Genomic DNA, 14,282 nt, shown 5'->3' with positions numbered 1-14,282 from the left:
TGTATTTTCTGTTAGGCTTTAAAAAAAGTTAAGCCTCTTGGCAACATGTGAGATTATATTAATTCCGATCTAGATCCTATTTTTTTTATATTTTGAAAATGTGGTACACATGGCTGAAACTGTCTGTTGTGACTAGATAACTCTTACCCCTGTCTAGTTCCAGCAGAGTTATCTCTCTTAAATGTAATGGAGTACATGGTTTTGTCCTTTTCAAATTGACAATCTAGCATTGTTCTCTATGACAGTGTGACATGCATGCTGAGGCAGGATAGAAAGTATATTTATTTCACAAAAACAATTGGTACCGTGATACCTCGTGGTTAATGTGTACGGTGCCCGTCCAAATAGACATGTCCCATAGAAGTAGCAGAGGTGATCCGATTGATATCGACGGTGCCTCCCTCCCCACAAGCCTTGCCGAAGTAGTATGATAAGAAAGCAAACATTCAACAGCAAGACCAATTATTTGAAAGAATCAGGGTTGATATGAAATATTTGATGTATGCTTGAATTTTAAAGATGGACATTAAACAGAATTACAGAAAAAAGCGTTCCCAAACTAACTTTAATCATAGCTATGTACAAGATTTTATCCGGGACGAATTTTCTATATTTTCTGGTCATTACAGTAATGCTTACTGTACTCGGGGACATGCATTTAATTCTTTGATTTTATTTCATGTTATTTTTGACAAGTTGGGACAAAATGAAGTTGCAAAATTTTGCTTTTTTACTAGCAGTTTCTCTTTAAGGTTACTGGTATTATCTTCTGTACAGCACATGATATATAATTTTGTTTGCTCGTGCATTTAGTCCGACATGTAAGACATAGCACATGTTGATTTTGTTTAGGTGCCCAAAACATAAACATCAGCGTCATGTCTTACATGTAGGTCTACTCGTGCATTATACTGTAAGTGGAGAAAGCATAGAGAGTATTTAGTCCTGTGTTGTAAAACGTGTACACTCTTATTATGTTGTTTAGTTCGACCCAAACAACATACATATCATGGTATATTACATTGTAGGACTAGGAGGGTATTAAGACAGAGTACCCCTACCATGTCTCCGTGCATTCTGGCGGCGTTAGTACGACTTCTTTACGAGAATAGGCTAGCTCTGGACACCAAAGTTTTCTCACTGAGTCACATTCCAACAATCACCATGGAGTGACATCGTGTTGATAAAGTGGGTGTGCTTACTGTTTATAACCCTAGCAAGCATGCACTAATCAAGTGTCATTGAGAGGGAGATGATTTGTAGTCTGTTTTTGGTCAGCTGCCTGCAAACACAAGCTTGTTATTGTTACTCCTAAACTACATGGATGATTGCCATGAAATTTACACATTCATTCTATGGTCTAGATAGTCCAGAATAAATATAGTGTGAATATGCAATCTTGTTATTGCTGCTACTCAACAGAAGGTCATATTGTCTTTTCACCAAAACACTTAATATGATGTATAGTGTAATGTTATTGTTATCGAAGAATAACTCCAGAATGCAATCTGTACTATTTTTATTAAATACAAGAGATTAGTACAGTTAGAAAGAGGCGACCAAATGGCCCTGAAAGTATTTGCCTGTGGAACTTAAACCCTATTGAACGTCTAACATAAACCAGCTGTTGGTGTGTATCAGTTCTAGTCAGTGTGAATGTCTGATTACTTTTCCTGTCAAGTGATATTTTAAAGCTAATTAGATTAAGGCTTACACTTGTCATAAATAAAATTGGTGCCACTCAGTCATGAATGAAAATGGTGCTGACTTTATGTCCAATATAGATGCCACATTGGCCATCTTGAAAAGCTTGTTATCACTATTCCTTCTGAATAGATGGTCATAACAACTTGTTTTTTTTTAAAACTTAAAGACTTTTTGTTATGTTTAGTTGGTCCTATGTGAAAATGGTGCTGAACTGGTATCCAATATGGCCACCACACTGGCCATCTTGAAACTTCTCATGATGTCTAGTTGGTCCTATATAGAGATGGTGTCAATGTGATGTAATAATAATAATAATAGCTGTGATGATGATGAGAACTTAGTGCAGCCCTTAATGTTTAGAAGCTGAAGCACTTTATAATATTAGTTAACACAAACACCATGAAATTACAAAATGACAAACAAAAACACGCTAAAAGTAATTCAGGGAAGGAAACATTGTTAAGTCTTGAGTTTGTTCTTTAAATTTTTTAAGTTTTAAGAGCACTCTTGAATTGATCACAGTTTCACTGTGTCTGACTTCAAGAGGCAATTTGTTCCAGGTAGTTGAGCCCTGGTAGGCAAAAGAACAGTATCCATTTGTCTTAATTTTATAGTGTGAGTGGTTGTTGTAGGTGGCTTAATACCATTTTTTTCAGTACTTGGTTTGTATTTAAGTCTAAATCTTTTTTTTTCATTATTTAAATACCAGCAGCTGTCATTTGAAATTTAACTGACTAGATCACAAAGGTTATGATTTTTCATTGTAATAATAGTATAAATTTATGTTGCGCAAGAGAAGCAGAAAGGTGTGCCATTCTTCAAACTTAATGTATATACTCTCGTTTAGGCCCATTCATGTATAAGTTGTCCCCCCAACAGAATAGGTTGTTACGAGTCTGTGCTCTTAAAATAAGTAACAAAAAAGAGTGGAAACAACAAGCTTTGTAAAATTTAACAAATAATTTATTTCCTTCGATTAAAAAGTGAAAAATGAGAAAAAAAGAACTTACTGTACTGCATATTAATTAAAAAATAATCCAAGAATTAAAGACACAAGTCCTAGTAATAAAAAGCCCTGAACAAAACTCAGTTCAAGTCCCGAAGAGATCCAAAATTGAAGGCAATGACATGTCTGTTATAGTCTGCAAAGTGCTGATGTGTCAGCAGTCTCTTGTTGAATCACAGAAATATTATTTCAGGTTTGAATTCAGTATAAATTCCAATGAATGTCTTTATCCAAGAACTTTGTCAGAGCACTTTTATATTTCCAAAGAAATTACTTGAATTCAATAATTTGAAGAAAATAAAATTCAGCCCAAACTGGTCATAACATAATACAACCTAATGTGCTAGATGTTAAAGCACAAATGGTAAAATCCTGACAGTCACAAGGTAATACAGTTCTTTCCTTTACCTCTGGTCACAATTAGCATTTTCTAAAATCAACCATTGCCTAATGGAAAATAACCTTCTAGAATGATCTAATGAGCCTTGTTTATTTACAACACAATAGCCTTCAAAATTCACTTAGCAATCTCCAAAACTCTGACTCTGATTAATCCTTATTGTTTACCTGAATAATATTCTTGATAATAAGCTCATACACATCGAGAATAATGAAGCTATTATTAGTTGTTTACATAAATGAAATAAAAAAAATCAATCAGGTCAAGCAGAAATGAACTCAGATTTGGACAAGGTCAAGTCCAGCATACAATATTACATTGCAGTAAGATGTAATGGAATAAAAAAAATTAAACTAACAAACAAACAAATATACATAACAAGGTAAAACCTGAAAAAGTGCATAACCTTCACATAAGCCAACCCATAAGTACAGCCTGTTTGAAAAATCTTGTTATTGCTAATCCAGCTGAATGAGTGATCATCTTCACACTGGGTTTCATTAGAGGAGGTCCTGGGGGGTCAGGTCAGGCATGTCACTGTGATCTCATATTTGGCAATCTGCAATAACAGTATATACCGATAGTCAACAAGAAAATTAAAACTGTTAAAGTTTAGACCTTGTCATGCAGATAAGCCAAAATAACTTCTTCCAGGCTTTTATTTCTTTTCTAAATTATTTGGCTTATAAAATACAGTACAGTAGTTCAGATTTGTTTGAATAAAGTAAAACAGGCTGCAGTGTTTACATATGCAAATGGCTGTATGCAGCTGTCAATGACACAGAAACGACCTGTTCCGATTAAATCATGTTTTTACAAATCTCAAAGAGTGGATGATTGCTAGGAAGAAGCTGAGCTTGACAGGCATTGATTGAACATGCCATTGCACAACATTATAGATCTGATTGATTTTCTGATCTTTCTGACAAATATTCTTGAAGCTGTTTTGAAAAACGTGTTCATTAACATGACATGAGTAAGATTTTTTTATTTAGAAAAGCTTTTTCTCAAATTTTTTAGCCACTACAATTTTTTATAGTCGTTATAGATCTTAGAAAAGCCACTGTGTGATAATGTTGCACATTGAGTGCAGGATTGCAGAGTTCCAGTAATTCTTCCCTTAATTTGACTGCTGTGCACCCCTTGTTGGTGCTAATTCAAAAAATTATTTCTCCATTAGAAACTGTGCGTGTGTGTATCATGACATTGTATCATTTATTGTGCAGAAATTATTTTGAAACCGACTATATAATTTGCACACCATTTGTCTTGATTAATCCTTTTGTCTTGATATTGTGATTGCATGTTGTTGGTAAAAATGACTCCTGCTGTAATGCTGACATGTTAGCAATCTGAGGAGTATGTTGTACAAGTTTTAGAAATTGCTTTATACCCAATACAAAATCAGTCAATCTTGATTCTTTTATTTCAGATTGTTTGGCACTGTTTGGAAAGGATGTACATGTAGCCTTACATTGCAAAGATTGCCCAGTTGTCTAAGGATTTTGAGTGGATCATCATCATTGTCATATCTTAGTGAGTTATTGAATTCATTTGTTTATAGTTGATTTGCTTCATTAACAAATAGTGATTTTACATCCACATGCTGTTGATTGCAGAAATGTTTAATACAAACTGCACATTTATATTTTACATGAAATAATTTTTATTTCATATTAATCACTGCCCAGGTGTCTGTGGTTACATGATATTCATCCTCCTTTATTGAGAAATTTCATGATATTATATGTTTGATAGCCTATGCATTGGATGTGGCATATGCAGTTTTTCCAGGGTATATGGAATTTAGGATGGAGTGTATGAAATCACTTGACATATTCGTAGTATGCATACATAGTGTTAATGGCAGGAGTGTCAATAAAAAAAATGCCTTCAGTGAGTTAAAAATTTATAAATTGATTATTAGATAAATTTGGTTAAATATTTGTAATCTCTTTGAATATGTTAAGTGTAACAAGTAAGTAGAAATTTAACTATATTGATACGATGTTAGTCTAGAAATAGATGACATATGCTGTACGATACAGGACATAGCTGGGGTCCCCCCAACAGCAAGCATTGCAGGTGACAGGGCATAAACATATGTCTTCTTTAGCTGGTAATAAGAATAGTAATAAATATACTTAAATTTGTGCATCTTGAATTTCCTCAAAATATGCTTTCTTAATTCTTCAAATCCGAATGACATAACATATGGAAAACCTGATACACACTGAAATTGTACTGTAATTTTGGCTAAATTTCCAACTGAATTCACATTCTCCTTACTACACTGAGTTGACTCAGTAAATCCAGTCCATCATAAGCAGAAAAGGATCAAAAGAAAAACAAAATCCATCCATTCCAGACCAACTGAAAAAGTTTTTTCAATGTGCATTCATTCAAAATATGACTTTAAATACCTATTTCAAGCAACCAAACAAGAATTGTTTAAAACTAATGTCGATCATGCAATGAAGTTCAGAGGTTGCTGGACAGTGCTATGTGTGCATTAATATTGTTACAGTGTATTGACGGTTGTGTATTTATTTTGAAATACAGCATAAATTCAATTACTTTGTTTCTGGTTATGTGTTCCTTTATTATTGAGCCTTAGGTAGGAAAATGTAATGAGTATGTGGTAACAAGGTTGCTGCATTTGTATGGGAAAATATAAACTCATTTTTTAGAGTAATACTGTATGACTTTTCATATTTTCACGTACGAATGCAGTAATCTATAAGTGTAATTGGAAAGAATACACTTTCAAAATTCATAATGTCACTAATCTACAGCTGTAATTTATCAAAATCCTACACCTATCAATATCACCTTTAGAGGTTTTGTTGTTGATGGTTCAGTAATAATTAACATATTGATGTATGTCACTTAAACCCTAACACCTGTCAATACCAGTGAATTAATGACCAATGCTGTTGCTGGCAGCAAAGATATGAGCATCACATGAGTTACAAGCACATTGGCAGCTTGACGAAGTTTTAGACCTAATTTCATTCACCTTTCTGACTGCCACTATATATCATGTATAAATTCACATCATCAGATGAAATAAAAATAAAGCAATTAATAGTTGTGTTTGTCATTTGCATCATCATCTCTTTAATCTCACTCATCATATAGCAGGTAGTCCATTACAGTTGTTAAAATGTATGTTTTTTATATTTTGGAGGATGGAGCAGCAGAGGGGGCGAATCGGACATTTTGTCCAATCGTTATTTTGCTTAATTATTACTTTCTGCACTCAACGATCTAGTGTCGTCAGCGCCTGGTAAAAAAAAAACGACGACGGTCCATCCTACACGATGGTGACGTCATTTGGTTTAATTAACACCTTCTGCGCGCCGATCCCCAGCGTCGTCAGCGTCCGGTAAGCACATCGACGACCGCGTCGATGTCATCGCCCCCTCTGCTGCTAAGTGGTTATTTACAATGATCTTACAAACAGAGTGATCACTAACTCCTCCTCCTGTAGATCAATTAGGTTATTTGACTGATCGGTGAGTTTAAAATTAATTCTCGTTAAAAACCGATCATGGCATCGCATATAGACCGGATTAATCGGATTCTCAACGATTAAAAATCCCGGAGGGGCTGTTGGTGAAAATGAATAAAGGATATATCCCTGTTGAGCTTGATTTGATTGATTGGTATCTACCTGGTAACTCCCTTCGATAACATCACACACTAGATTGATTGCTATCACCGATGCGATATTTACGTTGTATGGAGCAATATGCCTACCATCATCCCCGTTATCGTGTCTGAGGATATAAGTTGATGGACCGATAAAATCATTAAGAGACTTTCTTAGTTCTGGCGTGTTGTATCTTGGAAACTTAAAATCGGGTAAATCGGCTTCTGCGATATTATACTCGGTTAGGAATTTTTGTTTATTATCAATTCTGCTAGTGGATATTACCCCGATGATTCTTTCATTGATATATTCCATGTCTGATATAAGTTGATTTAACACCTCAACGTGTTTTTGTGCTTTTGTTTCCCGTAGCTGTTCTAGTTGTGATTGGTAAATATGATTAATCTCGATAAAAAACCTATCGATATCATTTAAATTAACTTCGGCCTCGACGACCGATCCAGGAGTTTTCTCGTACCTAAAATACCAATACATGGTATTCCTGTCTTGAAATGTAAACCAGTCGGGGGGTGACGAGTTTTTCATAACAAACAAAACATCTCGATAATTGGGATTAATCTCATGATACGATTGTTTACCCTCGGGGTTTTCATAAGGTGGATTCTTAGGCCAACCTAGTATGGTTCTTATTGAACTGTTATAGATATCAACCATATACCCCGGTGTGCTTATTTCAATCGTCGACGATAACGTCGGTTCATGAACCGTAATAGCGATTTTTGATTCTTTTCCTGTGATCGATTTTATCCTGCGTTGAAATTCTTTATTGATTTGTTCTATTTGGTATGACCTAGTTGGTATTGTAACCTCCTCCCAGTTTGGGGTTCCATCGGGTTTATTTTTCCGTGCAAAAACCAGCGAGTTATTAGGTTGTTGTCCGTTAAATGCGTCCGCTCGAATATTAGGCCAACTGTGATATACTCGCAATTTTGCCAGCGCTATTTCCTTCACTGGAACCGGTGATGGAAAGTTTACACTGAATTCGGGTTTCGTTGATGTTATCGATATCATATTTGTTTGTACCGGAGTGGTGTTCTCCGCGATCCGCTGAAGTAATTGAAACCCTTCGGGGTTCAGCGACATTATTATTATTTGTTGTCTTTAGTGTTTAATATTAATAACCAGAGCCCATTGAGGTGGTTCCGGCTTCCAGTTGAAAATCCTCGATTTTTGACATCGCGGAGCTATACAACTGGACCATCGTGGAGAATTCAACATCGGATACGAACAAATTATCAATCGATAACGAGATCAACCCGGATAATTTCGAGTACGCGTCGGATACTATTTGATGTTTTACTGTGTACTCGTCGAGTTTTTTCTGAAAACACGATGATATCTTCCTAGTGATTGCGTTGGCGACTCCAGCAATTGTTGTCATTGCGGAGACAGCGATTGGAACAGCGATCGGGGCTATCGTGGTTACCGTGGATAAAATAACACCGGCGCCAGCTACTATACCCGACACCGAGTACACGACCGCGTCGATGGCGGTTATTTTTCGGCGGTATTTTTTTATTTTTGCACGGTATTGTTCGGAAAGCGTTTTCAAGTTCGCGGAAAATTCTTTTGCGGTATCGAATCGATATTGATGTGACGTCGGTGATACCTCTGATTCAATTTCCTTGGTGGTCATTTTTATTTTAAAAGAGCTAATGTTTTTAATTACTTAGATTCGCTGCAAATTCCACATACCATGTAATGTTTGCCCGGGTTAGATTTCTATCAACGGCATAAATTGTAAACTGTTCAGTTGCGTTCCTGTCTATAATTGTTGATATTGTATTGTTAAACCCGGATGAACTCGACGATAATATATTAAACTGCATCATTGAAACCAGTGTCAGTCGATAAATGCCCTTAACAGTTGCGGTAATATTTACTGTATTCTGTGTAGGAGTCCAATCGAATGATCCATGCCGAATTGTGTATACTGTGTTGATGATGTTCTCATGAGGGATTTTTATTTTTTCGAATTGCTCTGCTACTCTCGGTAGTCCGTCTTTAATCGCTTCAACATCAGTTTTAATCGTTCCTATTTCCTGTATATGCGTGTCCACATCTTTTTTGTTCGCTGCAACCCTAGTAATGAGTGTATTTATTTCCTGTATATGCGTGTCTATACTTTTTTTGTTCGCTATAACATTAATTTTGAGTACTTCTATTTCCCCTTCATGCACGTCTATACTTTTTTTGCTCGCTATAGCATTAGTGTTAATTGTTTCTATTCTCTGTCCATGCGCGTCTACATTATTTATGATCGTTACAACATTAGTTTTGATTGTTTCTATTTCCCGTGTATTCTCGGTCATACTTTTTTTGTTCGCCGCAACATCAAGTTTGATTGTTCCTATTTCATATGTATGCACGTCTATGCTTTTTTTGTTCGCTGCAACATCAGTTTTGATTATTCCTATTCCCCGCCAATACGCGTCTACATTTTTTTTGTTCGCTTCAACATCAGTTTTGATTGTTCCTATTTCCTGTGTATGCGCGTCTACACTCTTTTTGTTCGCTTCATTATCAGTTTTGATTGTTCCTATTTCCTGTGTATGCGCGTCCATATTATTTATGATCGTTGTAACATCAGTTCTGATTGTTTCTATTTTCCGTCCATGCGAGTCTACATTATTTATGATCGTTGCAACATTAGCGCCGATTATTTCTATTTCCCGTTCATGCGCGTCTACACTCTTTTTGTTCGTTGCAACATCAGTTTTGATTGTTTCTATTTCCTGTCTATACGCAGTGATATCATTTATAGTTATTGTGATTTCATCGGTTTGGTATTTTTTTTACCAAGGAATTTATCAACGGCGCTATCAACCCTGTTAAAATTTTTTCGTAACGTGTAAAATTGGCCCGACAGCGTCGTAAACTCCGAATTAGTATTTTTTATTGTTGCAAGATTTGGTTCGGTTACCGTCGGGGTTCCAAAAAAACTAGCGGTAGTGAGTTGTATATCGGCGACAGATTTTTTCACCTCGGTGGCAGATTTTTTCACCTGCGCGTCAAGTTCGGTCACCGATCTATCTAACCTTGTAAAACCGTTCTGGACTAATGTTACCCTATCCTCTATCTCCAATATATGTTTACCCGGTCTGAATCGTCCGTCGGCGGTATACAACGCGATAGTGCCATCGTCGGCATCACGCTGTCGTGTTAAAACGTCATTCAGTGACATATTACTGGATTTCAATTTACCCTGGCGGTCTTGAAATACAACTATTTCGCCTGGGTCAACACTTGTTAAATTCAACATATCAGCGATTTCATCCTCAATTAGTTTTTTTATGTCGGCGGCGGCCGTTTCCGTGGATTCTTTCAGCGCCGAAACCGGTCGTCCCCAAATATCAATCATCGTTATTGTAGAAAAAAAACGACGTTTCTAATTAACCCGCCGGGTCTCTACGACCCCACTAGTGTATTCGTTTACAACCACATGAGGTGGTTTCCGCGATGATGAAATCGCCGCGAGTACGTTCAATACCTCACGGCCACATATCGGTGGGTCACTTAATCGCTGCGTTGGCAGCGTGGAATAAAAAACCCGGGCTGAACACGCCCGGGCTGAACACGCCCGGATATACCGCATGAACTCTTTCGGCGGAGCTAACCCATATGAATCAAAATAGACGATTGCACGCGGATCAATCGCGTATGCAACCCAATGAGTTCCCGCTCCGGAGGACCCATCGAGGTTAATTATGCCGGTTTCAATATTCCTTGGTGCCGCCGGTAATTGATCCCTCATAAAAACACCTCTGAAGTTTTTTATCGCTAGCGCGTTTGCGGCGTCTATTAAATCAAAATTAGACATTGGAGTCATAGACTCAGGAGTCATAGACTCAGGAGTCATTGACTCCCGAGTTAATAAACGGTTCCCGGTAGTCTTAGACCCTTTCCCGAGTACCATGAATACGGGGTTCCCGGTAGTCTTAGACCCTTTCCGGCTACGGGTCGTTTTTTTTTGTAGCCTTTCCCGGTTGCCTTCTTCAATGCCATCCCCGCCGCGGTACCAACGGCCCCCAACGCAGCCGCCTTAGCCACTGCTGGGGCCGCCGCGGCAATCAATGCCGGAATCGCAGCTAACAGCGGAAATATCCCACCGGTCTTTTCCATGTTTTTAATTGCTGCGGCTGAAAAATCTATTTGAACTCCCTTTTTATTCTTCATCGCATCATTGAAATGTTTTATTTGACGCACCGTCAACGATATCTTATGATTACCACCTGCCATCTGCGACGGCTTCAGCGTTATTGTGGTCCCGCATTGTTTAGCCGACTTTGATCGTAATTTCTTGACTTGACCATCAGTCAACTCTACACTGACGACACTATACGACATTTTATTGTAAACGCGTTTTGTGCTTTCAATTACATGTTTTCCACTGGCGCATCAACGATTCTCATTCGTCCACCAACACCTTCTAGCAGCATTGATTTATCGCTGAGAATGACAGCAACCGCTCTATAATCGGCGCCACCCGGGGCTATACGAGCTCGGAAGTGTATATCAACGACGGATTGTCTCGTTAAATCAAGATGTTCCAGCGAAAAATAATAAATCGGATACAGGTTTTTAAAATCAAGTTGCGATATTTGCAAACCAGTGTCGACGTTTTGATCACGACCCATATATGACAGCAATCGATGGTACACACGTTGGTTGTCGCCGTAATTAAGCTGTATGTCCTCGGATGGTTCCTGTTGTCCGTTTATTCTCAGCGAAACATCCCTGACTCCTAATTGATCAAATATCATATGGCTGCGTTCTTGACTGCCCAATCGTTCCCTATTCTGTAGCGCTATGAATATATGACGCGGGGCTGAAACACCCTGTTTTGATGCCAGGTGCCATGTAAACGTATCGGCGACGTTATCTTCTTTAGCATCAGTTGTTACCGCTAGCCAACTCAACAATGATTTCCCTCCCTGTTCCATAAATGCTAACAATCGTGCCTCCGTGGTAACTGATGGAGTCAGCACCGGCATCCACAATGCCATTTTAGTTAAAATGACTTTACCGGCAGCGACGCCAGCAGCACGCCATATTGCATTGTTATCATCGCCCCTTCGCGTCAGCGCGATTGTATGCTTAGCCCCATAGATAACCTTCCTGGCATTTCTGCAGAATCCAAATATATGATGGAGTGGAATCGCGCATGAAAACTGTCGGCGTTGTCCTTGCAACATCCCTAATCGTGTTGCAAACCCTAGATTAAAATTATCGTTAGTGCTTTTTATAATAGTAAATTCAGCGCCTGGTCTTGCTCTGCGGTCTGGGTTGGCTGCTTCAGCTTGATTAGGAACTGAAGTATCTCTTTCCGCCAGCACATTAATGTACTGAATATGGTCAGCGTTATTAGTGGTGTCCTTTGCGAACATTATAGATGGGCCCGCCGATCTTGTATAATCATCCGAGTATCTCGCCAACCCAATTATCGTCGTTGCAACATCAACCTCGCGTTCTATTGATTCAATTTCTCGCCCGTCAATAAGATATCTGGCGCTCTCAAATAACGCCATGATACCGTTGTTGACGAAGCCAACTCGAACACGATGGTCATCTGCGTATGGTGCATTATCGGCGGCATTTGTCACGAGTTCTCCCTCGATTTCGATAAACGCTTCACACGGCAGAAAGTATTTACTGGTATCTTGGACTTGAAGTTCAATTCGCGATCGTAGGTCAGGTTGCGCTGCATAATAAGAATAAAATTGATAATCACGGACAGAATCATCCCTGCGCACTGGGGCGTCCATATCAAACGCGGGATCAGCGGTACGCGCAAACATTCTATTATTTATCATGTTGATGTTTTCAATTGCGATTTTTTCGTCGTAGACCACTTCCCGCTATCGCGTTCATGAGCGCGTTGGTTGCCGCATCGGCGGATGGCGAAGTCGCCAACGACGGAGTCGTCGCCAACGACTCTAATTTTTCTTCCACGGCGTTATTTATTACTTTACTGACATTTGCAGGCATCACTGTCATTGATGGCATTACCGGTGGTTTCTGTTTTCTTTTTGAGAATCTCTTGGATTTCACCAACGACATTAGTTTGTCCCGCGCGGCTGAAAGCGCCTTTCCGGCAACATCTCCAATAGCACTAATTCCCTTATCACGAATAACATCAATAGCCTTCATTCCTAATTGTTTGGCTAACGGCGCTACTTTTGGAGCCATTCTTGTAAATAACCCCGCAATGGTGCTACCGAGACCATCTCCATAGTACGCGCGGTAAACAGGCAATCGCGAGTTTACCACGTAGACGAGTACTGGTTTATCGTGGTTGTAGTGTATGATCATCCTTATTAAAAACACCAGTTTTCCAATTAATCATCCACGAGCTCGTCTATGAGCGTTCGATATGCATTAATGTCCATAATACCGCCTGCAAATAACCGCTTGCAAATATCAGCAGCCTCATTGATTATTTCCGGAGAGTTATTTCCGGCTCGTTTTCCTCCGATTAGTACTTCCAGCCGTGATATATCACTGAGAACACTATTAGGACAGGTAACGCCGTAGGATTCTTTACCAACAGAGTATCCTTTTCCTTTTTTTGGTGTTATACTCTTAACTTCCTTGTGGAATGCGTCGTAATCGGATTTACTACGATGTGGTAATGCATCTTTATGTTTACTCGCTAAATACACTATTCTTGCCCAGTCCTTTAACGACTTTATATTTTTCTCGTAACCGCTATTGATATGCTTCTTATCTCGTATGCTCTTAGCAAAATTGTTGGCAGTAAAATTAATTAATTCTTCCCTGTTGCTGAAGCCTCTAATTTCATCTATTGTGCTCTTCTTGAGTATAATACGGGGTATATTCCCCTCTTTTTCTTCCGGTATTTCTTCTTCTGGTGTTTCTTTGGGTATTTCTTCTTCTGGTTCTTTCGCAGTAGCACCTAATTCTTCCTCGTCGGCCATTGTAACATAAGGTTCTTGTGGTTCGGTTATAGCGAGTGGTGATGGCCTCCGTGTTGTAGCAGCCGCTATTTTTGCAGGGAGTGTTTCTAAAGACCTTTTTGTTTGTTTTGTCTCTGCCGCTATCTTTTCAAGCGCACCAAGAACGGGTACAGTTACCGCCGTAACATCCTTAGTCGCTTTAGTTACCGGGGCAAATAACTGTTCACTTCCAACAGCAAAATCAGTTTGCATTTGTTGTCGCGTTTGAAGTTTCTCTCTCACTCTGTCTCGTAACGGTATAAACTTTCTAAGCGCTGCTAGCCGCTCTCTGGCTAGCCGAGTAGTAAGTGATTCACCTACCATTATTGTAAATTGATCCGCAATTTTCTAATTTTCCGCCGAGTGTACCATCGGGGGCTCCACGGAGTTTTCGTCTATAATCCTTCTAATGTTTTTGATCTTACTAGAAATCTCCCGGCGTCGTTCATAAACACGTCCGAGTTTTTTTCGTATTATTTCAACGGCAGTAAATAGTCCAATGAATGCATTTGCGTCATTGTGGTACAGGTTCTCATT

The 14,282-nt window shown here is 38.6% G+C and overlaps 1 protein-coding gene across 3 annotated transcripts in view; it reads left to right on the top strand.

Annotated features, from left to right (window-relative positions):
- The first annotated feature begins 211 nt into the window (after positions 1–211).
- Positions 212–14,282, top strand: part of LOC149801542 (tRNA (guanine(26)-N(2))-dimethyltransferase-like) — a 46,422-nt gene continuing 32,351 nt past the window's right edge. Inside the window, exons 1-2 of one of the 3 annotated variants that reach the window (XM_089955736.1) lie at positions 212–275; positions 4,546–4,649. In XM_089955736.1, the coding sequence (XP_089811862.1) occupies positions 256–275; positions 4,546–4,649 (124 nt within the window). In that variant the 5' untranslated portion in view covers positions 212–255. Of the gene's footprint in view, positions 276–379; positions 501–4,545; positions 4,650–14,282 lie in introns of those variants that run through there. The other 2 variants (XM_089955735.1, XM_089955737.1) reach the window with 2 other exon arrangements.

Source organism: Sinohyriopsis cumingii, chromosome 4, assembly GCF_028554795.1.
Source record: "Sinohyriopsis cumingii isolate HCF-2022 chromosome 4, ASM2855479v2, whole genome shotgun sequence".
NCBI lineage: Eukaryota > Metazoa > Mollusca > Bivalvia > Unionida > Unionidae > Sinohyriopsis > Sinohyriopsis cumingii.
Note: the sequence above shows the minus strand (reverse complement) of the source record. Positions and strands in the feature narration are given on the sequence as shown.